This window comes from Podarcis tiliguerta (assembly GCF_965153285.1).
Source record: "Podarcis tiliguerta genome assembly, chromosome: 6".
Classification (NCBI taxonomy): domain Eukaryota; kingdom Metazoa; phylum Chordata; class Lepidosauria; order Squamata; family Lacertidae; genus Podarcis; species Podarcis tiliguerta.
Window position 1 is genome coordinate 33,383,806 of NC_139539.1, and position 27,044 is coordinate 33,410,849.

The following is a 27,044-nucleotide window of genomic DNA, read 5'->3' on the forward strand; positions in this document are numbered from 1 at the left end:
TGGCGAACCAGAGCAGCGCACGGAAATGCCGTTTACCTTCCCGCCAGAGCGGTACCTATTTATCTACTTGCACTTTGACGTGCTTTCGAACTGCTAGGTTGGCAGGAGCAGGGACCGAGCAACAGGAGCTCAGCCCGTGGCGGGGATTCGAACCGCCGACCTTCTGATCGGCAAGTCCTAGTTTCTGTGGTTTAACCCACAGCGCCACCCACGTCCCCCAAGTACTGCAACTTAGACATTTTGCAAATGTTTGCTCCAAACTCTGTGATGTTAATTGTAAAGGGACCCATGGTATTTCTTTTTTTAAATGTATTTTTATTAAATATTTTCTTGATTTCAACTCTTCTCACTGCTGCCCCGCTCCCCACCACCACCTGAGGAATAGAGGCTGTAGCCTGAAGTGGAACACCAGTGCATGAGGAGAAGGGCTTCTTAACCCTTTCCCTTCACACAATTTTTCAATTGAACCTCCCACTCTGCCCCCTCAGCTGCTTTTACCCCACAAAATAGAAAATATAGGGGCACTCAATGTGGTTTTTTATATGCCTATAGCTTTCTCTTAGGACAGGGTGCAGAACCTTTCTCTGCAAGGGCCACACTCCCTTTCAGCAATTTGTCAGGGGCCACACATCAGCGCTGGGTGGACCTGAAGCCAGTGGTAGGCGGAGCCAGAGCTAAAAGTGGGCAGCCACCCACCTTCGCCACTCACTTCCTGCCATCTCCTTTTCTCTCCCATGCCCATCTGCCTGCCTGCCTAGTGGCCTGCTGAGGAACTGAGAGAGATCTCTCCATTGCTGACAGAGTTTTTTTTTCACTTCTTCACTTTCCATTGCTCCTTAGTCAGATTTCCCCTCCCATTTTCCCCACATGGAATTAGGCTGTGTAAAATTAGGTCCTCAGTTTCTTACCGCATTTTAGGATTAGCCAAAGGTCAGACTCGGGAGGAAGGAACTGTTATCTTTCTCCTCACCCCATTTGTAGCAGATGCTGACTATGGGCTTATCCCCACCTCTGTTCAACTCTCCACTTCCCTCCAGGAAAACCCGTGCTTTAGCGCTGAATCAGAACAATGGGCAATTGGGTTTTCTGCGGATTGCTGTTTGTTCCAGTTTAGCTCCAAAGAGCTGGTTTTCTAGGAGGAAGAGGCAGCACAAAGGCAAAACCTCTCGGACCCATGCCTAGAAAGCGGGGGACAAGCAGAAAAACCACTTGGGCCTCTGTTTTCTAGAATAAGCAGAAGTGTGCAGCGATTCCTAAGTTGAGCTCTGTTTGACTGAGCCGAGTCTGAGATAGGGAGGACCTGTTGGAGTTTTTTAAACTTTTAAACAGTTGATCAATTTTTCTATTAAAAAACCCCCACAAATAACTTTAAGGAAAAAAATGTCCCTGCTGTGTTCATGCCAATAAAAGATGGGCAGCTTTTTGAACAGAGCAGGAGGGGAAAGACAAGCTAGTAAACTGCCATTCAGTTTGCTAATTAGCATATCCACCCAATGGGTTGCCAAGGCAAGGGGAATCCATTCAGAGACCCCCGTGTCTTACATTGTGGATTTGAATGTGAAGTGATCCACATGAGTAACATCCAGAAAGCACAGTCACAATACGTGGGCTGTGCCAAAAAGGCATTTGAATCCAGTTATTTTATGGTTTTTTCCATTTGATGTGGATCTTGTGACAAAATTTTATTGTTCACGCTTGTTTCATCCTTATCCAGTCCCACATGTGTAGGAAGGAAGGAAAGCACAAGCTTGCTTGCCTGGCTGGCTGTGTTAACTGTCAGGGCAAGAGAAATACTGGCAAAGCTGAACTTGTGACAAGGCTGAAGTATCACAGAGCCTCTGTTATTCCTCCTGAGGGCTGACATCTCTCCAGAGAGCTTTAAGTGTATCTCACACAGTGAGGAGCTGGCCCAGAGCCCGGTGTTTCAAGCACAAAGAACCATCAGACCTGAAGAAGTACACAAGCCAGAATGTAGAGTGATTGGCACCCATTTTGTATCCCCTTGGGGATACAATTGTTCAGCAAGGTTTTAATCAAAGGGGGAAATAAGAACTGGATTCATTAGAAAATCTTTCTTCATGGAACTGTTAATTCATCCAAGAATCAAAATACCTTCCAAGCTGGACTGTTAATGCAGTCAACAGGAGAGGCCCTGCTTGTGGTTCCACTGGTGGCGGCGGTGAGGTTTGTTGCACATGACAGGGCATTCTTGGTGTTGGCACCTTACCTGTGAAATCAGGTTGTCCCCACTCTAGTTCAACAACACAATTTGAAAACTTGAATGACTGGTGTTGTGACAGTATTATCTGATGCTATTGTTATTGATGAGTAGATTAAATTTTTCTGTATCAATCTGCCCCACTTCCTGCTATATAAAACGAGTTTAAGGCTTTAATCACATACCCACCTACCTAGGAGTAGGCCCCACTGAACTCCTTGTTACTTGCTTTTGAGCAGACATCTTTAGGGTTATGCTGTTAGCCTGCATTTCTGTTGATATTTTGGTCCCACACCCTTATGTGTCTGTTAGTACATGGGTAGGCAAACTAATCTGGCCCAATCGCCTTCTAAATCCGGCCCGCGGATAGTCCGGGAATCAGCGTGTTTTTACTTGAGTAAAAGGTGTCCTTTTATTCAAAATGCATTTCTGGGTTATTTGTGGGGCATAGGAATACGTTCACCCCCCCAAAAAAAAAAATATATATATATATATAGTCCGGCCCCCCACAAGGTCTGAGGGACAGTAGACCAGCCCCCTGCTGAAAAAGTTTGCTGACCCCTGTGTTAGTACATGCCAAATCTGACCTCGATGTGTAAGCGGGGGGGGGGGGGGGGAGAGAGAGCTGTGTTTCAAGTAACATTGCTATGGGAATTTGAGGCAGACCATGTTCATTTGAACTAACCTTCAGATAATCCTAGAGGTTCTTATATTTGTCCTATGTCCCATGGATCTGTTAATGTAAACAAGTGGATCATTTCCTAGCTTTGCAGCTTGACAATACAGAGAAGCATATTGCAGTTTGAATAAAATTCCCTCCAGTTTCACAGGCGCTTGGCAGTAGCATTCAGTGTGGTACAGTGAATCAGTATTTATGGTATGGTCAGATCTGGTTCAGCTCCTGCTGAAATTTTTGCTCAAAAATTATGGTGTATTAGAGGACAAGCAAAACAAGATTCATTTTCAATTATATGTCTATATATGTGTGTGTGTGTGTGTGTGTGTGTGTGTGTATGATTATAACAATTTTCAAATGCCTCCTGTGAAAAATGCTATTTGGAATTCTTAAAAACTTTTTAACTTTAACTGACAATGACATAAGACCTTGAGAACAATATCCTGATATTTATAAATAAAACATTTTTTTTAATGTTACTAGCCCCCAACACCAATAATATCATTAATATATTTCCAGGGATTGAGAACAACACAACACAAATTCATATTTTGTATATGTGTATGTTTCATCTTCATTTCCATTCAGTATCTTTTCTTTGATACTTCATTGTTGTATGTTATCAAAATATATGCTGTTGCTTAAATAAATGGATATCAAAAGAAAAATAAGTAGGAAAAGATACCCAGGATTGGGGAAGTAACAAACTTACTATTTTAAGTTTTATCCAATTGGAGGCCTTTAGGTCACAATGTTATCAAGTCGAATGCCCATGTTTCTCAGTTACTATTCCTTATTAAACTACTTTTTTTTTCATGTCCCTCAGTCAGAGACTCTGGAGGTAGCTGAGGACATATTAAAACAATAAAGTGATAAAAATTTAAAACCGGATAAAAGCCCCCCTAAATAATAAAAGAGATTTTTATTGCAGCAGTGGCAGTGAAAATCAGCAATAAAATCATATTCCATTAAACTTTAGAGAGGTTTTCAGCTGTCTCCCAAAAGCAGTAAGGGCGGGCGCCTGACAAATTGAAATGGGTAGGGCATTCCCCAAGGGAGTGTTGCCAGTTCAATTTTGATAAGATTTCTCAGTAGGAAGAGGGAAAGAAAAAAAATTATACAATCTAAAGAGAAACCAGAGTACAGAAAGAGATATAGTCTTTTCAGAATTTCTGTTACTTTTGGTAGAATACCCATTCATGAAGGGTATAGAAGAGTCAGAGAAGTTAGAAAAAAGAAAGACATTTCCCCCTCCAGCAGGGGGGCCAACTTGAATAAAATATGGGGGGGCAGGTAAGCATTTGAATGGCAATGCCCATTAACATGGGGGGGAGGCCCCCTCAAGTATTGGAGGAACAAAAGGGACCTCCGCCCTTTCGAGTTGGCTCCTCTGCCCCTCCCCTCGACCCATTTTTTGTTAGTCATGTTATATTATTTATATGTGTGCAATTTTGCAACAAGAAAATAAAGATATATTAAAAAACAAAGAATGACGTTTTGATTTATAGAGTGCCCAACTGCCTTTGTAAAGGACGCAGTAGGTAAACAAGCAGTCATGCCTCTCAGATGGGAAATGGTAGTTCTCAAATGGGTCTGATATATTTAGTCAGGCACAGAGACAGTAATAGTGTGTCTTATGTGGTAGAGTATCTGCTTCCCAGTCAGATGCCCACACAGTAGAAGTTGCTCCCAGTAACAATCACCACACAGAAGCAGGGAAAGGTTGCAGAAGATAAGACTTAGCAAAACAGTTCTTGAAGTAGATATATACAGCTTGTAAGCTTTTGCAGCTACAGATTTATACAGAAGTACAAAGTATCTCCATCACTCTAAATACAGTGGTACCTTGGTTTGCATATGTTTTGGATTACAAACATGTCAAACCCAGAAGTATGTGTCGCGGTTTGCAACCTTTTCTAGGATTACAACCCATTTTTTGGATTACGAACAAATTTTTTTAGAGACCCCATTCGCGAAACTGCGCCTTGGGTTACAGCCTGTTTTGGTTTACAAACAGACCTCCGGAATGAATTATGGTTGTAAACCAAGGTACCACTGTAAGTTCAGCTATTCAATATGTAATGCTGGACAAGTAACGATGACTATCGGTCAGATTAACCAGACTGACAGCACGGAGCTAACATGCATTAACCACAGATATAGTGAGGGCACTAGGCCGTCACCATAGCAACTGGGTTTGCTGAACTTGCACCTCCAATGAGCTCATCCATGGGATGATTTACGCTCATGGAGGAAATTGACCCCTTCTCATTTCCAGGGGTCTCATTCCAGAACTTTCCAGGTTTGACTCCCATACTCTCTAGGCAGGACTGGGAAACATTCTTTGAAATGCTGGAGAGTTCCTTCCAGTCAGTGTAGACTCATTGCTTTGACTCAGTATGAGACAGCTTCCTATGAACCTATGTTGTTAGATCCCTATTTAATTGTGCTGTGGAAAATAATAAAAATTGGTTTGTAGGATGCTGTTCAATAGCACACCAACTGGTGGACATTTGGCAAAAAAGCATCATTGCACATGTGAGCAACCTTGGGAACTTTTCTCTGTCAAAAACAATTATGTAAAATTACCCTTACAATTCCACAGGACAACTACAGCATTCGATGATGATGTTCCTAGATGCCCAGATAAGTGTGGCTGGCGCAAGGCCTTAAAGTAGATTAGATTAGTTTACAATTTAGATTAAAACTTTTCTGCTGGTTATTGATCCTGATCGCTGTTTCTAGAGTTGTCATGTTAACAGTGGGGCACCAAGGACAGCTCCGTAACCCATGGGTGGATGAAACCCATGGGAAGGCCATCTACACTGGTGTTACTTCTGTGTGGCATTTGCCTCCTAGGATGGGTCATAAGGAAAGGGTTAAAATGGGTGTGATGTGATTGGCCAGTGAGAATGCAAGGGGGGGGGTAAAAGTTAGAGTGGGAGGTTTTGAAAGTTGGTTGAGGTTTGGGGAGTTGAAGAAAGAAGAGGGAGGTTTAGGTGTGGGTTGGTAGAGTTGTATTGTGAGAGAGTGAGAGGAATTGTTAGGTGGAGTCAGATAGATAGTTGGAATAATCAGTTTGGAGTTGTTAGGAACTAAGAATAAGAAACTGACAAGAGAAAAATTAACTGAAACCATAAGCTTGTTCCTGCATTTTAAAATAAACTTGATTATTTGTTTATGTTAACAACTGACGGGACTCCGTGTGTCCCCGTGAAAAGCGGGGTGGTGGCAGCGGAAAAAGCAATCGCAGTAGCGGCACAGGGTCAATAGACCATCAAACGTCCGGGGGCCCTGTGTGTGATCGTCACACTCTGTAACTTTGAACTGTTGTTGACATGCTGTACTGTCAAGGATGTTCCAGTAGTCTTGGGCACATTATGTAGGAAAGACAAAGGCTGTAAAAGTGCAAAATTCACTGGATAAAAGTGCGAGCGGAGTGAAGAATCAGATGGGGGTAGCACACTTTCCTGGTAATAGTTTCTTCTCGTGTTCTAACCCTTTGCGTTGTGGCAATTGGAGGCATTCTCCTGGTTTAGGATTCAGCAGTACCTTTCACGAAGGCATGCTCCTCTGGAAGAGCTCTGTGTGGTGTTCTCAGGTCCATTAAAGCTGGCAGCTGCAGTTTTCCAGCATGAGAGGGTTTTGTGGTTTTGTATTTGTTCTCTTTGCCGGGGCAGCTGCTCAGGAGCCTGGCGGAAGAGAGGGATTCAGATAATCAATGTGACAGGGAGATGTAAATCTGTTCAGTTACATTAAATATCCCTCTTCCTCGCTTGTTTACGTTGGCAACCGTACAGATCTTCTTTGGCTTTGGACAGCTAGGCGCCTCCAATGAGATCGGTCCAACGGCAGTGCTCCATTGCCTTCTTTGGGCATCCATCATCTGTGGGTGGGTGCTGGGCAACAGAAGACACACTTGCTTCCAAAGTGCAAGTACCTTCTCTTTCCATTAAGAATACAGCAGAATGCTTTTGTGGGAGATTCTCTTTGCAGTGGTGCTGGCTTCCCTGAAACAAACCCGAGAAACTAAGCTCTAATCTGGGACTCAACCTTATGTGAGGTGTGGATTCTGGTTGTGGCCACCTTTTTGGATAAAAAGGAGCTGAAGTTGGAAGCACCTTTGTACAACTTTGCTCTCCGCAACGTGACTTTCAGTTCTTCCCCTTTGATCCAGGGATGGCAAACCTGCAGCCATTGCGGATTCCACCTCCCATCAGCCCCAGCCAGGATGGCCAATAGTCAGGGATGATGGGAGTTGTAGTCCAGCAGTGTCTGGAGGGACCATAAGTTTTCCACCCCTGCTTTAATCCAAAAGGGCAGACATTCTCCAGCAAGAAAATGAGTCCATGTTGAACCATGACGTTGCCTGGAATCAATATGCTTAAAACCTAAGCAGAAGTTTGTAAATTACAGTACGTGGTTAGTCAAGTCTCCTCCAGTTTTACCTAGAGAACCAGGGCTTGTAGCAGAGTCTGGAGCAACATTAATTTCAACTGTGTAACTATTTTCTCATTGCACACAGGAATTGATGTGTACTGAATTTGCTAACAGGGCCTATTTTATCAGGAACAATACAGCCTGATTTGCTCAGAAACTGGCTCTCACACGCTGACTGAATACTGAATGTTGAGATGTGCTATAAATGTGCATTGCAAACCTTTTGCGGGAAACACACATTTTACAGCCAGTATGGAAAAGGCTTGCCCGCTGTTACTATAGTAAAAAGCCTTCATTCGTTTAATATAAACAGGTTTAGCTATTTTCCTTGAAGGGCATGTTGGGCAGCCGCTGTAAACTGGAGATTGAAAGGTTGGGTTATCCCAGGGAAGGGGGATGCTGCAAGAATCAGGCACGTGGGGTTTAAAATGTGAAGTTAGTTGCTCCTGCCGCTCAGATTGGCCTATCCAGTATTCACATGGCCATTTGGAACTCCTGGCTGGATATCTCTCCTTCCTGTCTACAGCTTGTTTATGGAGGGATTTTCCTGGATCTGCAGTATTTTTGACTTTATAATCATTGGTAATTACAGTCCTGTACTTTCCACTGAGCTGGCTTGCGCCTGTCGTGCAGAATCCCGACTCTACCCACAAGCAGGCCTCCCCTGCCCTCTTGGAAGCATCCCTCCCCTGGCCTCCCTCTCAAAGCCAGGTCACTGCTCATCTTTTCCATCCACCGACTCCGTCCCCTCAGCAACAGGCAGGCAGCTGTGCTAACAGCTCCAGCGTGTGCCATGGCGCAAGGTGCAGGCCCCAGCCAGGTGGGCTGAAATTCCACATTGCTTTTGTGCTAAATATACAGCGCAGGAGTCAGGCTGGCAGGAAATGCATCTAAGCAGCACCATAGAAACCAAACTATTTGATCCCTGCAGAATCTATCCACCTGCCATCTGGGTATGAGACAAGATGTCAGCAAATATAAACAAACAGCCAGTGGTAAGGAGGGCAAGTAGCCAAAGACTGAACTGGTTATATATAGCCGTGGCTCTGGTGTTCGCATGCCTGTCTGCAGAAGTGCCAGAGCCTTTGCCATCTTTCATAACTTTCATGGCTGATCTAAACAGGGGCATACAGAGAGTTGCTACCCATTCACAATTCTTGTAGGCTGTTCATGTTTCAGTAGCAACAGGGACTCTCATGATACTTTTGAAGACTTACAGAGTTATGCAGCAATCCTATATACGCTTATCTGCAAATAAGTCCCACTGAGCCTGCAGGATAGCTCCGTCAGAAGAGCGCAAGACTCTAAATCTCATTGTCATGGGTTCAAAACCCACGTTGGGCAAAAAGATTCCTGCATTGAGGTGGGTTGAACTAGTTGAGCCTCAGGGTCCCTTCCAACTGAAGAGTTCTAGGATTCTGTTCTTCTAAATAGGATTGACTTCTGCATGGATGTGCATAGGATTGCACTGTGATCATGGTATAAGGTTTGTTTGTTTGTTTGTTTGTTTGTTTGTGGCCCACTGGTCAGCTGTATCTTTTGGCAGGCCTGCACATACACATGCAGGTACAGACTGGTAGGGAGCCTAGAGAAGTAAAACAATAAAGTCAAAATGCCAGAAAATCAAGAAGCAGCAGTAGATCTTTCATGTTTCTGTGCACAGCCAAAATGTGTGCAAACGTAACAATAGCCACCCATTCGCTGCCATAGGAACTTTATTTAACATATTCGGAGAGAAACTTCCAATTCTGATGAAGTCCAGATTTAATAATATCAAACCTGCTGATAAACCCCCATAAACAATGCCACCTGATGTCATAGCTATGCTGGTGTTATGGTACAATGAATGGCTGGACTGTCCATAAATTGCAAGGTTAAAAGGTGACAACTCTAGGTTTACAGTGGAAGCTATTTGAGAAGAACAAGGGGGTTCTTATCCTGCTCATATAAGTGCTTGAATAGGTTATCTGGGTTATCTTGTTTCAACTCCATGCTTAGAAATGCTCTGCCCACTAGCATTCAGCAGAAGCCTGTTCTGAATGCCCCTGGTCATCCTCTGTCCCTTATCCTATTATAAATAGATGTGCCGTGTTGTTGTTGTTGTTTAGTCGTTTAGTCGTGTCCGACTCTTTGTGACCCCATGGACCAGAGCATGCCAGGCACTCCTGTCTTCCACTGCCTCCCGCAGTTTGGTCAAACTCATGCTACTAGCTTCGAGAACACCATCCAACCATCTCATCCTCTGTCGTCCCCTTCTCCTTGTGCCCTCCATCTTTCCCAACATCAGGGTCTTTTCCAGGGAGTCTTCTCTTCTCATAAGGTGGCCAAAGTATTGGAGCCTCAGCTTCACAATCTGTCCTTCCCGTGAGCACTCAGGGTTGATTTCCTTAAGAATGGATAGGTTTGATCTTCTTGCAGTCCATGGGACTCTCAAGAGTCTCCTCCAGCACCATAATTCAAAAGCATCAATTCTTCGGCGATCAGCCTTCTTTATGGTCCAGCTCTCACTTCCATACATCACTACTGGGAAAACCATAGCTTTAACTATACGGACCTTTGTTGGCAAGGTGATGTCTCTGCTTTTTAAGATGCTGTCTAGGTTTGTCATTGCTTTTCTCCCAAGAAGCAGGCGTCTTTTAATTTTGTGGCTGCTGTCACCATCCGTAGGGTGTGCTTAATTGCCGAAATGAGAGAGGTGCCTGGAAGTCTTGCCCATTTCTGTAGATTTTCTGTAGGTTAGAGAGAAGTAGCTGTGATTTATTTAGTGGTGAAGAAGGAAAGGGAAGATACTCTGCGCATACCCAGAATATAAGGCACCTCCTGTCTTATTATTGTTGCATGTGTTTCAGGGTCAAGCACTGGTATGTGAGTTCAGGTGTCTGCCGGTTACCTCATTGGTGCGTATAACTGATTTCCAATCTTTTCGGGAAATAGAGTAGCCCTGACGGTTACCTTTAACACACAAGAAGCAGGGCATGAAAAAGTGCTTAAAGGCAAAGGACAACTTGTGCAAGAAATAGCTTATATAGACAGGAAATCAGCAGAGAAGGGGCATTAGGTAATACAAAGTTGGGTAATGGGATAAACAGTGTCAAATCAGCTCCTAGCATTAATCAAACAAGGGCTGGATTTGAAGATGCTTTTGTTTCAATGTGATTTGCAGCATCTCCTTATCCAAGTGGCAGCCTGCACTTCCCCCCTGCTAAATTAGGATTTTCCCAGTCTCTCAATAATCTGAAGAGGGGGAAAAACCCAATATTAAATTGCATATTGGACACATTTGTGTGGCCAGATTTTTTCACATATGTTGTAACATTTCACAGGTTGCCATTTATCATCATGCCCTCTACTTCCATTTTGCATGTTTATGGTATTTATTGATTGATTGATTGATTGATTTTAAAGACTCTTTTATGCAGAACTGCTCTTTTATAAAACAGCTGCATTAAAAATTAAAATAAAATTTGCCCTTGCAGGTGCATGAGGTGGGGAAGGAAAATGGGAGGAAAGGAAGCAGAAGCCTTTCATGTGAGTGACTCCAAATCCTTGCCTGGCTTAGAGCAACACACACATACTTTCATTATTATGTTTGACCGCTCTTTTGTGCAAATATTGAAAAACCTGTAATAAAAAAATGACCTCAGGTTTCCTGGCTTGGAGTGGCACACACATGTTTAAAAATTACTTTTGACCGCTCTTTTGTGCAAAACTGGTCGATTGAAATCTTGTATTTCAAAAATAAAAGAATTTTCTGTGCCTACAATGGAACTCAAGTTTCCAGGACTTGTGGTAGGCAAAAAAGCACTAATTGAAGGGAGGGGGTAGCAAATACATCCCATCAAGCACTGCTCACTTATGTAGCCAGGAAACATTGAGATAGATTTTTGGAGGTCCTGTTTAGAGGAAGGCACACATATAGAAATCATGATCTACATACACATTAATGCCCTAGTTAATGTGCAGGTTTCCATTGGATGCCAGATTCCACCTCTGATTCTCTTTCTACTTCTTCTCGCTTAACATTTCTCTCTCTCTCTCCAGTATATCATACAAGGCATCTGGCAAAATCCTCTCTCTCATGTGCTGTGGGCAGTACATGAGACTTCTGGTATACTACTACTACTACTACTACTACTAATAATAATAATAATAATAAATATCTGCTCAGAAGTAAGCCCCAATGAGTTTAGTAGGACATACCCCCAAGTGGTGTGTTTTGTTATAACTGAGGCAAAGAGATCCATCAGTGTATCAGAGGGATGGGGCAAATAGCCCTGGCTGGCAGTTCAAGGGATGGGTTTGGTGTTCTCCTTCTTTTGGCAATGGTAGGAGTCAGTAAAATGAAAGTTCTGGGCCCATGATCTAGTGTTTCCAGTCTACCTAAACATTCAGCGTCACTGGCATCTAGAGTACTTTCATGAAAACTGGATTGCTGGAGGCGTGGAGAGAGAAGGAACATTTCTGGTCAAGGAGGAGGGAGAAGGCACTATACATAAATCTGAGACCCACTCTACTAAATTCAATACTTTCTGCTATAACTGAAATATAGGGAGCATAAGTGGTTCATCCTCACAATTTTTCTAGCCTCACTTCCTTCCCTCTTTGTGTAGGCCAGGCTTCCTCAACCTCGGCCCTCCAGATGTTTTTGGCCTACAACTCCCATGATCCCTAGCTAGCAGGACCAGTGGTCAGGGATGATGGGAATTGTAGCCTCAAAACATCTGGAGGCTGTTCCACCAGGCCTTTGGTCAGGGCGCAGCCTGACCCCCTCCTCTGGCAATCTGCACAGGGTCTTGCTTGCTGGTTGCCATCAATTTGTTTTGATTGATTTTATGGTGAAAAGTTTTTAGAATGTTGGATTGTTTTGATTGTTGTTAGCCGCCCTGAGTCCAGCTTTGGCTGGGGAGGGCGGGGTATAAATAAAATTTATTATTATTATTATTATTATTATTATTATTATTATTATTATATAATGTGCACAATTCACTACAATTAGAAAATGTGGGTCAGGAGAGGGGGGAACGTGCTGCATGATGCGCCACATCAGTTCTAGGATAGAAATAGGCCGGGAGTAAGAAATCACTGCCATGCTAAATACTGTTTTAATAAAAAGGAGGTTGGTGAAGGTAGAACATTGCCAACATGGTTAACAGCCATCGATAACCCTTCCTTCCATGAATTTGTCTTATCTTATTTGAAAGCCATCCAAGTTGGTGTCCATCCAGTGAGTTCCATTGTCTAACTATTCCCTGTGTGAAGAAATATTTCCTCTTATCTGTCCTGAATCTTCCAACATTCAGCCTCACTGGGTGTCCACATGCCTGATGTTATGTGAGAGGGAGAAAAACTTCTCTTTATTGACTTTCTTTGCACCCTGCATAATTTTATAAACTTCTATCATGTCACTTCTTACTTGTCTTTGCTCTTAGCTAAAAAGTTCCAAATACTTTTTTAAAAATGACAGATCAGAAAAATGTAATCCTGGAACATGTAGCTTGAGAGAAAAATCCTTCCCTATCCTATAAGACCATTCTGTTTTGGAAAGCTATCATATGAACACATACACTAAGATTCTTAATGATCAGGAGTTGTGAGACTGCTCCTCAGCCTCAGTTTCCCCCCTGTCTGTCAGATGTGAATAACTCTCAATTCTAAGGTTCTTTGGGGGACTGAAAACCCCACAAAGTCTCAAAATGCTTCTGTATAGGACATTTAATGTACCACAATCAATATTCAGGCGAATTTTTTGAGCAAAGGGTCATTGCTGCAGAACGTATGAGATCTATGCCTAGTTTCCTGTGTCAGTAACTTTGCACCTGTGTAATGTGATCTGCAGTGCAGGAGGTGATAATGGACTAAATTCAAATCTGCCTCTGTGCCTCAGCTTCAGCTTCCATTACTTGTTTTGCACCTGCTTTCAGGAATTCCCCGTGGAATTTACAGGCAAGCAGCACTAAAGGGACGAGCCACTCTGTTGTTTTAGCATTAAGAGCCAGCTGCCTTAGATTTCTGTAGGGAATTGCACAGCTCCAGTAGACAAGTATTTCACATAAACAGAAGTAGCAGCTGAGAATATGGGAATAGCCTGAAATGGGTAGTGGGGGGCATTGGTCAGGACATGGGTTCAGTTTCATAATTACCTGGGTCTTGATGAGGTTGTCCAGACTATAGCCAGTACAAAGCTCCGATTTGTCTTACGCAGTGATTATGAAGTCCCCCATAGTCCTTGAAGTTTTATTCTCTTTTTAGTGTTCTGTTGGGAGCCGCCCAGAGTGACTGGGGAAACCCAACCAGAAGGGGGGGGGGTATAAATAATAAAATTATTATTATTATTATTATTATTATTATTATTATTATTATTATTATTACTCACCAAAGCCTAAGCTAATGCTGTTTTTACATGTACAATGGCTATTCCATACAAAAAGGGCTTTCCAGTTCCAACTGTTCCCTGTGTCTTTGTTGATGATTTCTTCTATTATAGGGTTAGTAATTGGCGTTCTTATTATGCCGCAGTTTTTATATCGGTATCAAATGAATTTTAATTTGAGCAAAACAGAACACTAATTATTACCACCGCTAAAGAACAAAAACATGTACGTAAAAGCCAAAAGGCACGTGTGCTTGTGTGCTGGAGGGTTGGGGAGTTGTTGTTGTTTTAGATATTAAAAACACTTTGGCAAGAGTTTGTCACTTTCCTAGGCACATAAAACCCATGAAGAAATGTGTGCATGTTGTGCCAAAATGATACAAAGTAATGAGTGGTTGTAAAACACATAAATACGCACAAACCGGGTGGAACATAGGTTTGCCCCATCTGCAATGACTTGGGAACAACAATACAATTGTGGTGGGAGAGGGAGAATCTTTGGTGGTATAACCAGTGTTTTTTTCTGGGGGGACGCGGGGGGACGCATACCCCTAAATATTTTGTGAATCTAAGTTTGGCCTCATTGAGGGGCAGTATTTCAATATGAGTAGGAAACTTAGAGTACCCCTAAACATTTTTTTTAGAAAAAAGCACTGGGTATAACCACTATAATCCAGAGTGATATGATTCTCATGAAGGGTTGGGTGGGGGAGGGAGAACAGAAGGGAAAAGAAGTAGAGTGGTACCTCGAGTTACAAACGCCTCAGGTTACAAACGCCGCTGACCTGGAAGAGTTACCTCGGGTTGAGAACTTTGCTCCAAAATGAGAACGGAAATTGTGTGCCTGCGGCACAGTGGCAGCAAGAGGCCCCATTAGCAAAAGCATGCCTCTAGTTAAGAACAGTTTCAGGTTAAGAACAGACCTCCGGAATGAATTAAGTACATAACTAGAGGTACCACTGTAGTTGCTAAGTTACCTAGCTCCAGGGCTGGCATGCTTGTCCCCAATCCTGGGGTCTTTCAGAAGAACAGGAGGAATTTGAGTCCATACCTCTTCTGATATGCCCCTCCCAGCACCCTCTTTTAACCCTTTCCTGTTTCAGAGCCCTAACTAGGGATAGGCAATGGTGGTAGACCTTTCTGCAGTGGCTAGGAGGTGGCTTCTGATAGCAGACCTCCCTCTTCACCCACAGGGAGGGGATCCATAAAATCCTAGGACCCTGGTACACTCCCCCAGGGACTATAGGATTGTGCCCTGAAAAAGTTTCATGGAATAAATTTATTTTTCAAGAAAAAGAGAACATGTGTTAGATAACAAAACCAAGTTGTTTCAGTGCTAGATCTTTATAATATGTATTCCAATACATATTAATAAACACATTTCATTTGCCTGCCTGTGCTAAATCTCCCCCCGTATGATTTTTGGTACTTTCTATTCCAGCATTGTCAATGATTTTCCCCCTTTAATGACTCAGAAATAGATGCACAAGAGTCCATTTTCCTGTATTTAGTCCAGACAGATTTTGTGGCCGCTAACAGCATTTTCTCTCCATTACATTTAACAGGATTCAAGGCACCAAATTTACTACATGGCAAAACAAACAAAACAAACAAAAAACCAAGTAGTTGTTTAAAAGATAGACACTCAGTATTGCTGAGCTTTTACACCCACAGTCGCTAACTCCAAGCTCATGAGCCTGAACCGGCCTGCAGGCAAATGCTTCTGAATCTGACACCATAAGTTTTGGCAGCAATAGCAGAAAGAGGGATGGAGGGAATAGACACAGAATTGAGTGGAGTCCAAAGCTTCGCTGGGAATACAAATGGCCCCTTCCCCAGCCATCGTGTTCATTATTGGCTGAAAGGAGAGGGGATAATAACCCTCCTTCCTCAACTGAACAGTGTGGATCAGCTGAGGCGAGGGCCTGGCTGTTTCCGTGTGCCCTAAGTGTGAATGTGTGTAAGGTAGAGTGTACGATTGGGGGGGCACACCCATTTTTGGTCACATCCAATGTGGGCTGGTGGGACCACCACCACCAAACACACCCCAACATTGGCCAAGGTTGAATGTGGCCTTTGGCCAAAACAGGCGAGCCATCCCTGTTTTCCACAGTTCCATAATGGATGAAAGAAATCAGTCCCAGCATCCTGACGTGTTTAATATTAAAAAATGATGGTATGGTGTACGCTCTTAATGTTTTGCTACGGTCTGTGACCATCAAGCAGCCCTTAACTCTGAGCTACTCATTTGTATCACTATGTCCCTATGTCTCGGGGATACCAGGTCTTGTTCTTTTATCCATTTTCTTTTTCTTTTCTTTTTAAATAATATTTATTAAGTTTTCCAGTTTAACAATCCAATAAAAGCCACATTAAAAACATTCCAAATTATAAAATAAACAAACAGTCCAAATATTATGCCAAATTATAAATCTTTGTTTGGCTTCCCATGCTCTGAGGTTCTAATTATCTGATAGATATGAATGCCCTTATCATTATGTCATCATTTTCATGAGAGTCGGCCCTTGGCTCCAGTTTCTACCTCTGTTCATTTTTTCACAAGGATGCAAAGGTTGTAATCACACATTTGGAAATAAAGGGATTGCGTCTGAAAATACTGGGGATAAAGTGGCTGGTGACCAGCCAGGATTTCTTTAAAAATCCAAAATGGTGAGGGAAATAGATACTTGCAATCAAATATTTGTATGCAAACAGCCTCTTTTGTCCTACAGAGGAAAGTCACCAAGATTATTTAGATTAAAGGATTTGTGTCAAGTGGCAGATGCCATAATCTTTATACATGACCTGCTTGAAGTTTTTTGCATTTCTGCCTGAGTCATCTTTCCATCTGGTTTCATTCTGTTAGAAGTCACTAAATGGTTCAGCTGTGAAAGAAAGCAACAGTGGAAAAAGACAACAGATCAGCCATGTGGCTTTAAAAATCTAAATTTGGGGCTTTTTTTCAGCCACAACTCAGTTCCGACACCTCTCAGGTGGGCGCCATTGCCATTATAGTAGAACAAGGGAAGTGTTCATAGTGAGTTCTGACACCTCTTTTTCTAGAAAAATAGCACTGTCTAAATTCATTCATCAAATTACATAGAGGGTTAATTAACTGGTATATATAATTTCATTGCATTTCTTGAGGTTTTGCCCAAAGGCAGGGACTTTAAACATATCAGACCACTCTTCCCTGGTCCAAGACCTTAGCAGCACCCCTGACCGGGGTCATTACTTTGTGTAATTCTGAGCCAGGAACCCATCTGATTATAAGCCATGCAGAGAACTCGCTTCTGATTTGATGGTGCAAAATAAACTCTGTCTCCGCTCCTCCGCATGCAGCTGCTGGGTGACCTTGGACCAGTCACACTTCTTTGAAGTCTCTCAGCCCCACTCACCTCACAGAGTGTTTGTTGTGGGGGAGGAAGGGAAAGGAGAATGTTAGCCGCTTTGAGACTCCTTAAGGGGAGGGAAAGGCGGGATATCAAATCCAAACTCCTCTTCTTCATCATCATCATTCTTCATAGGAAGCATAGGCTGGCCATTTGTTCATGTAGCTTAGTACTGTCTGCACCAATTGCATACAGAAATCTAGGGTTCAGTCAAGAGTCTTCCCAATTCTACCTGGAGATGTCAGGGACCCTTGGCATGCCCAGCACATGCTCTAGTACTTAGGTAAGGCCTGCCCCCAAACTTGCTTGCAATCTGGTTTCTCCACCAATGTAACTTCTGTCTTCCTAGATTCAGTTCCAGCCTGGAAAAGTGGATACTCTGCACATTATGTCTCATGCACACAAGATTAAGCACCATTATAGCTGCCAGTGTCTGTTCTTCTACTTCCCCATAATGGAGAGAAGGGCTTCTTTTCAACCTTCTGCTGTCGTGTGGAGACCATTCCATGTTGTGTTTATCACCTGGTGACATTTTCATATGAAGCAGCTCACCACAGGGATCATCCAGTTTTTTCCACTAAGTTACTTCATGCATCATAAAAGATTTGTGGCAGCAGGGTGAAATCACCTGCTCTGAGTGTCTTGCTATGCAAATCAGGCCATTTTCACCATGTCTTTCTGCATCACATTGAGTAATTTAAATTAAACCAGTTCTCAGTAAGGGCACAAAAGTTCTTCAGAGAACAATACAGAAACCCCCCAAATCCTTTTTAATCCTCTGTTTCTCTAGTTTAACATACAGTGAAGCATGGTGCCTACTACAGATACTGCGGTCTGTTTTTTGGAAGCATTGCATTCCAAATCCTAAATCATTTGTTAGGATAAATGTACAGCAGTAACAGAGTAAGCATTTTATTACGATTGTGGATTGTGTTCTGATTCCATAAAAGCTTCCAAATGCTATTGCAGTAAAAATAAGAGAGTGGAAAATTGAATTTCACTGATGAGGAGTTATGAGAAGAGAAAGGAAGGGTGGACAATTGTCTAATTACTGTTTGTAATTATCTTGAACCATTTACTTCCTGAGTTGTAATTCAAATGGGAGGAGACTTAATTTCTTCTTAATATCTGGCTAAGTAGACTTGTCACTGGGAACCTTATTTATGGTTCTGAACATGACCAATATTCTTGATAATTAACCCTGAAAAATTACTCAGTAAAAAGAGGAAGTTTGTTGCTGAGACAAATATTTCAAGATACTGGTCACAGTTCTCTATTCTACATTACCAGCTCCCTGCAAACCTTAGCTTCACGGCACTGCCATGAAAAAACACCAATATATAAAATCACAATTAAAACAGGCACAGAACAATCAATATGGTTATGCTGAATCTTTATGGCTGTCTTGATTGTTCGTGTCTATTTTCACTGTACTGTATTGTCATTTTTATTGAGTGATATAATGACAGTTTTACGGAAATTTCTTTGGGGTAGAGCAACCCAAACCCTCCTTCTACCAGTGTGTGTGTTGCATTGCACAGAGGTCTCTCTCCACCCAGCTCTCCCTACAAATCTGACCTGCTGCCAGCTCCGTGGAGTCCAAGATGCCCACCCTCTTGTGGGTGGGGAGGGCATGGTGCTCAGCCTGCCTGGGATCCTAAGCTTGTCTCACTATGGCAGTGGCATTGGGCCTGATCACTGTGCCAACCAGGAGCTGATACAGCAGTTGGGTCTGGACTGCCCAATCCCACATTCCGCTGTGACCACCTTGAGTGGCAGGGCTGTGGCTGTGACCCCATTACTCTGCAAAGCCCCATCAGCAAGGAGATGGGAACTCTATTTCTCATGCTTCCAGGTGCCTAATGGGGTTGGGGGGAAAGTCAGAACAGATTTAAGGGGTGCACAGGAGGAAGAGGTAGAGCTCAGTTGCATGAGTGGAATGCTTGAGCTGACAGAATGAAATACAGTAGTACCTCGGTTTAAGAACAGTCCTGTTTACGAACAATTCAGTTTACGAATTTCAGAAAACCAGAAGTAGTGTCCCAGTTTGCGAACTTGAAGTAGTGTCCCAGTTTGCGAACTTTACCTCAGTCTAAGAACGGAATCCGAACGGTGGAAGGGCACCGGCAGTGGGAGGCCTCATTAGGGAAAGCGCGCCTCAGTTTAAGAACGGTTTCAGTTTAAGAACAGACTTCCGGAACAGATTAAGTTCGTAAACCGAGGTACCACTGTACTTGGAGCTACATTGGATACAACTCAAAAGTAGCACACAATTAACAAAATGACCATGAGCACATTTAAACTAATGAAACTTACAAGTGTTTTGTTTTTACTTACTCCCAAGTCTAATTTGTGTTGTGTAGATGGAAACTAGGCTTCATTAAAAGTTTCTGTGGATGTTTCCCTCCAAACTTACATAATGATGATACAGTAGATATTTTCAAAATCAGCCTGAACATAAACCACCATAAGCTCCCTGTCTAGCAAAGAATTGTCTGTTCCCAACTTGGGCTCTTTTACAATGGTAGCAGTCACGGACTGTTCTGGAAAGGAGTTACATCATTAGGCAGGGTGTTATTTGGTGCTGTGGGGTTTCAAGCGCGTTTCACGCCGGCTGCATAAACAAGTAAACTTCCTCTGAGGTTAATTATGTTGCAGAACACTGGCTGAAGGTTTGCATGTCACCTTAGAGACAGGACCCCGAAGAGGAGAAGGAACAAGCAATGTACAGCTTGTCTGCCTGGAAGAGAGCCAGTTTGTGTCCTCAGCACACACAACACCCCCACCCAAGTTGCAGCTGCAAAGTCCTCTCTGCCCATAAGCAGCGCAGAGAGATGGAATTCTGCATTCACCACTTGAGACAAAGACCCTGTTCATTCATGGTCATCGCACACACAAAAAGCCCTCTCCCCCCCCCCCTTGTTACTAGGTGCTAAGCCATGTTGTGAGGCTGCTGCTGTCACCTCCACCACCACCATGCTCAGAGGGAGCTCTCTTACTGCTCAGAGCAAAATGGAGGCGAAAGAGCAGCTGCCGCATAGGAGGCAGAACTAAGCAGGCGGATCCCTGGCTAACTCCTTGAAGTGTCTTTTGCATGGTCTAAACCAGAGGTGGAAAACTGGTGCCCTTGAAGCAATTTCCTTTGACCCTGGAGGATTTACCAAGGATGCGCCTGCCCCAGCCTGCGCATCGTGAAGGGGTGAGGGCATGTTGACAAGCAGGTGGGACAAAGTGCCAATGCCCAGCCACCATCATCATCATTTTATTTGTATGCCGCCTTTCCACAGTTTAAACAGTGCTCAAGGCAGCTTACAATAGGAAACAATTTACATAATAACAAACATAGCAAGGTAGTCATAAAAAGAAATAAAACACATAAAAAGCTACATAACCAAACTGAACAATTTCTACATAAAAATATGTAACAGTATCAGTAACAGCAGCAAAAACTCTCAACAAAATTTCCCCCCAAATACCCCAGTCCTCCTGGACTGCAGCAGCAGCAGCAGCAGTCCTTAAGAGCCTGTCAGGCCCCACCTTAGGCCAGGTGGAGAGCAGCAGAGCAGGGCCCTCAGGCTCTCAGCAGGTCAGCCAGATGGCTACAGGTGTTCATATCCAAATGGAGGAGGCCGTCAAAAAGCATACACAGACACCCTATCCCTTGGCACATGACCAGGATGAGCTGGTCATTCAGGACCATGTCGGAATTCCACCCTCCAATCAGCATTGACCTTGGAGTGTTGTTTTTTTTAATCTTGCCTATCCTGTACTGTCCAAGGAGTGGTACCTTATGGGATGGTGGGTGGCCACAAATGGGTTCGTTTGGTTCCAAGAGAAAGTAGTCACCCCTGAAAATGAAGGGGTGGGGTTCCCTCAGAGCACTCTGCCATGGGTATCAAGCTGTAGAGGGCAGGAACTCTCTTGGGGACACGCCTAGCTCACCCCCCTAGAGCTGGCTACTTCAAGAGCATGTATGAGTCAGGCAAAGGATCCGTCAATGCACTATGAGTGGTGTAGGGATGGTGATCAGAGGCAGTGCCCTGACAGCTTCTGGTTCAGAGCCAGGATAGAGCTTACTTGGAACAGGTTGTCCCTTAATGGAAATCCCCACACTGTAAATTAGCTAGCAAAGTTGTTGCTCCCTGCAGATCCTGTTCAATAGTTCATAAAGTTGTAGGCCTTGCTACCTCCCAAAGGTTGCCTCTTGCTTCTTCATTCACTTCTGTGTCCACAAATGCCTGAGCCTGGAGCTTTCCTACAAAGCTGGCTGCTTTCTTTATCTCAATAAGCTATGACGCCTTGAGGCAGGATGCCAGACCCTGGCCACTCCACAGCGCCCTAATTGCTGGGCAATTTGCCCTCGCTTCAGTGGCTTTTAGTGCTTCACTTTGTGTGACTCACTCGACTGAACTGTCATCTTTAAGCAAAGCTTCCCTTTTAAGGCATGTTAAGGGGAAGCACCTCTAACCTTACTCACTGAATAGACTCCCTTGCGGAAGAGAATGTGTTGCCTGCCCTTTGAAGGGCTTTCCTGGACAAGGGTGAAAAATGGAAAAGCTTCTCACATTTCTCTTTAAGAGGGCTTGGCCTTTGCCTTGCAAAGATCTAGCAGAGCCTGGTACATCCCCACCCCATGCTGACCAGCTGGAAAATATGAATGAGAGAGATTTAAAAGCCCTCATTGACATACGTATCCACTCAACATTACTCAAGCAAGATAAGGTCATCTTGGTTCACGGCTGGTTTTATAATTCATAGCATGTTAGGCCATGGATGGCCAACTCCAGCATTTTCCCTCTAGGCAACGTCCCAAGGGCTAGGCCAGGACTGGGGAATTTTTTTAGCATGGGGGCCATGTTTCCTTCTGGGCAGGCATCTGAGGGCCACATGCCCGTGTTGGGCAGGGGCTAGAAGTGAAAGTGGTCAGAGCATCAATGTCAGTTTTACTTTTGTACCATCAGCATTGACCTTGGCATGGTTTTCTCCCCCTGCCTATTCTGTACTGAGCAGGCAGAGAGTGGTACCTTATGGGATGGTGGCCACCAATGGATTCGTTTTGGTCACTACAAGAAGGGACATTGTGGGGAAAAGAGAGAGCAGGCAAGATGATCAAACAGCCTGGGAATCAAGTATCAAACTTGGGAAGGGAGGGACATGAGCACTCTTTGGTACATGCATTATTCACCCACCCAGAGATAGCTAACTCACGGGTTGGTATAAATCAGGCATGGCATCCCTCAGCAGGGGCTAGTTTCTGCACAACCTCACAACCCCTCTGCCCCCTCCATTCAGCTAAGCAAAAAGCATATCAGAGTTCAAGGATACATTCCAACCAGACAAAAAGATTCAGAGGGTGAAGCATTGGGGTTTGCAGCTTGGGGAGCAAATGGGTGACTTGAGGAAAGTCCTAAGGCCCAGACAGAGAGGCTTGGAGGGCCACATTGAACCCCATGCCTGAAGTACTCATGAGTCAACCATATGAATTAGCCTCCCTCTTTCATTATTATTATTATTATTATTATTTCATTTATTTCACACACTTCACCAGCAGGTTCCAAGGTGGGTTGCTACAATTTAGAATTGAACAAATTACAGTTAAACTTACAGTCACAGAAACAGGGCCCAATACAAGTACAATGCATGTAATAAGTGGGTTTATTGAGTTTGTGGTGGTCATAATGACTTTGTTGTTGTTGTTTAGTCGTGTCCAACTCTTCGTGACCCCATGGACCAGAGCACACCAGGCACTCCTGTCTTCCACTGCCTCCCGCAGTTTGGTCAAACTCATGTTAATAGCTTTGAGAACACTGTCCAACCATGTCGTCCTCTTTCGTCCCCTTCTCCTTTCCCAACATCAGTGTCTTTTCCAGGGAGTCTTCTCTTCTCATGAGGTAGCCAAAGTATTGGAGCCTCAGCTTCAAGAGCTGTCCTTCCAGTGAGCACTCAGGGCTGATTTCCTTAAGAATGGATAGGTTTGATTTTCTTGCAGTCCATCAATTCTTCAGCGATCAGCCTTCTTTATGATCCATCTCTCACTTCCATACATCACTACTGGGAAAACCATAGCTTTAACTATACAGACCTTTGTCGGCAAAGCTGATGTTTCTGCTTTTTAAGATGCTGTCTAGGTTTGTCATCGCTTTCCTCCCAAGAAGCAGGTGTCTTTTAGGGTGTTATTTTATGAAACCATTGCTCTGGCATTTAGACTACCGAAAAAGGGAGCACATCCTTCTCCCTGGATGGGGATAGGGCAGGGTAATAGGACAATGAGCCTGGGGACCAGGCCTGTGTGGGTGCACCAGTGGGGCAATCCACTGCTCACACTGGTGTGTCTGCACAATCATGACCTCACTGCCACCCTGCCCCATCCCCATCCAGGCAACCTGCAGTGATGCCAATGACTGCCCCACCACAGATGCACTTCTGAAAATATGTTGCACATTTGCACAGGGTGGCACTACGTCTAATACTGACATAGAAGTGGTATTAGGAGAGAAAAGGCACCTAACTTCTGTGGAGAGGGAGAAAAGAGGTGACTAGCCCAAATCATGTGAATGTGATGATCCTGCCGAAATCCTGGAACGGTTTGGAAACCGCAGTGTTCTCAGAAAGGTATCTTTCTTGGTGCTAGAGAGTATATCTTGAAGGTTCAAGTTCAAGCAACTTCTTTGCTTGGGGAAACTTTTGTCTAAAATTTCAAAAAGCAGCTGAAATTTCAAAAAACGGGGAACATAGTATACATCAGGTCCCAGGTATCTACTGTACATGCTTCTGGAGAAACAGAAAACATGGTGTGCTTTATTTCTAAAACAACCTTTTCGGGTTTTTAACTAAAGAAACAAAACATTTTTGTATCAAAAGCCTAGAAAATAGTGCCTTAATGGGCAACATCAAGTGAAGCCTAATGGATACTCCTGCTGCCCTCTGGTGGAACATCTTTGGCTTTGCATCTCAGCACTCGGAAGGTCTTGTCTGTGCAGCCATACACTTCTCAGAGGGTGAATATCAGTTGTGGAGCCTTTACCTAACCTGATCCAGGGAAATAGCATGAATCCACCCAATGGCTTCATACTGAGCCATATTTTGCAGGGAGGGTGGCAGAGAAGAGCATTATTACACTTCTGGAATTGAAAGTGAACAATGCTGGCAAACAAAGCACCTGTTCCTAGGCGGTCTAAACGGCATGGTGGTGAGTGGCAGAACACACTGTCATCTTCCAAGTTCCTCCCTGTCCTACCTCATTTGTTGGAGATAACAGCTGATGCTTCTCTTGACTATGGGCATAGAGTTCCAGTTGCTCATCCACAGGAAAAGTTCTATCCTAAATAGAGGCATTTCTCAAACCTCCATAGGCTTCCCAGAACTTAGATTGCAACTCTCAGCAGTCCTAGCCAATGAAGTGTACTGCTGGGGCTGCTTCGAGAGCACCAGGTTGAAGAATGCTGACTTTTAAGGAAATTGGACTGTTTCAAGGCCTTCTTTGCAAAAGGACCATAGCAACTCTCCCTATCTGTGACACCTGGAGAAGCTTCATTGATACCTTGTATGGAATCCTTAAACTAGCAAACCCAAACTTCCCTGTAGATGCCCTTCTTCCCTGTAAGATGCCCTTTCAGAGTCCACATTCAAGGCAAGATTCTGGAATTCCACAGCAAAGCTCCTCAATTCTTTAATAAGAAGAATAATGCAAATAAACTAATGTGTATACAGTGGGTTAATTTGCATTACTGTTATGAAGCAGCCACCATATAGAACGAGGCTCAAGTGCACACAGATATGTTATGATTGTGATGCAGGAAATGATAGAGGAAGAAAACGCAACAGATGCTGGGAAGAACTTTATTGTTAAGAGCTGTTGCCTTCATGTTCTGTTTGTCTTTCTGTTCTGAACACCTTGTACCCCACCCAGATATCTGTATTGACAAAGGGCGAGTTATAAATATTCATAATAAAATAATTAACTGTCCTGATTGTATGTTTCCCATAAGCATTTGGCTGCCACTGTGGGAACAAAATGCTAGACAGGATGGACCTATACACCCAGTTCAAACACAACAAAAAATATTTGTTTATTATCACATGTCAGAGCATTGGGCTCATGTGCAACTGCTGCTTCTCTCTTCTCCAGCATAGCTCCAAAGAGGTGATTAAAAGTTTCCAGTTCCACTTTTTATTAACCACGGTTTAATGTTGCATCCAATTCCTAAAGTGTGGCTAATTTTAACTGGTTTTTTTAATAAAAAACAACAACAAACAACAAAACAAAAAACACACAATCCGGCTTCATAAGCTAAGGTTTGGAGTTAACTTGTTTCAATGATTAAAGTTGAGACTAATCACAATGTGTCAGGGTTTCAGACTGCAGTTAGTCTAAAGCAGAAGCGAAACTTCTGAGCTCATCCTTAGGCCAAGGAGTGGGCCTATCTATTGTATTTTAAGAGAACCTGCCTTTCATCACAGAGCCCCAGAACAGGTGATAATCATATAATCATGCAGTATTGAAATCCAATTAAACAATTTCAATCAAACTAATAGAGGTCTTACAATTATCAAATGCTAAGATAAAGAAGTGTGTCTTCAGCAAACAAACAACAGAAACCATATAATGAAGATGCTTGATGCAGCTCTAGTAACCCAGGACATCATTAGCCTACTGGGTGCCAAAAATTGATTGCATGGAAGAGTCCCATTTGGGGAGGGAGGGGAGGCAGACAAGAACCATCCTAGCACACAGGTAGGAAATGACATGGGGGAGATGTTCGTTGCATTCTTTCTCTGATGATTCTGTCTTCCCCGTAGGACTCTATGTGCTAATAGGAGCAGGCGTGCTGATGATGACCGTGGGGTTTTTTGGGTGCTGTGGAGCTGCGCGAGAATCTCAGTGCCTGCTTGGAGCAGTAAGTAATGAACTTATGCACAACTTGGGTGTGAAATTAGGGCTTTTCAGACACAATATTTTGTCACCCCTTTCACCTTGTGGCAGAACCAAAACACCTAGTAAGCGTGAGGTCCTCTCTTCTCCCCTTCCCTTCACACTCCAGCTTTGACACTTCCATCCTAGATTTCTTAAAACCCGAGTTCCCTGTTACATCTGAAAAGGGAGGGTCTATACTAATGTCAGTTTACTAGCTAGAATCTTAAACCAAGATCAAACTATGATCCTCCATAATTGTCAGATGGCAGTGGTGGTTGCTTGTGAGTAACCTGTCAGGACTCCAACCTGTCTTTTACAGGTTTTATTTTGGTGCAAAACTATTTACACTGCAGAACCTCAAGTTCATGTCTGCCTCAATCGCTAGCAGAATCTGAGGGGTGGTCATTTCCGGGTCCTCCCCCAACATAAGAGCTTAGTCACCCCCAGCCTTTTCCTTCCTTCTTTGTGTTTTACACCTCTGCACAAGGTGGGCAATGGAAGAGGTGGGCTTCCCTCCTGGCCGGCTTGGCCAGGAGCTGGGCTGAGGCTCCCAGCAGCATCCTCTAGCCCTTTTCCCTCCTTTACCTGGGAGGTGTGGCTTTTCCCACCCTCGGACTGAGGAGGTGTGGCGCTGGGGCTCCCAGCAGCATCCTCTGGTCCCTTCCCCTCTTCCCCACTGGAGGTGTGGCTTTCCCCACCGCAGGAAGAGGAACTGTTTCTCAAGATTTTCGGAGGTTCCCTGTATCCCAACTGCCCCTCTGCCTCCCTTCCCTGTTCCAATGGCAGTCCCCTGACAATAATAAACCAATATTAAACAGGATTTCCCTGTTTTGGACATACATGGGATGCTATCTTATACTGAGTCAGACCATAAAGGTAAAGGTAAAGGTACCCCTGCCCATACGGGGTAGTCGTGTCCGACTCTAGGGTTGTGCGCCCATCTCACTCAGAAGGCCGGGGGCCAGCGTGTCCGGAGACACTTCCGGGTCACGTGGCCAGCGTGACATCGCTGCTCTGGCGAGCCAGCACCAGCA

At 43.8% G+C, this 27,044-nt stretch overlaps 1 protein-coding gene across 1 annotated transcript in view; it reads left to right on the forward strand.

The window, feature by feature from the left end:
- TSPAN2 (tetraspanin 2) overlaps positions 1-27,044 on the forward strand; it is a 67,383-nt gene that overhangs the window by 28,243 nt on the left and 12,096 nt on the right. Inside the window, exon 3 of the mRNA XM_083444604.1 lies at positions 25,896-25,993. Within this exon, the coding sequence (XP_083300730.1) occupies positions 25,896-25,993 (98 nt within the window). The remainder of the gene's footprint in view (positions 1-25,895; positions 25,994-27,044) is intronic.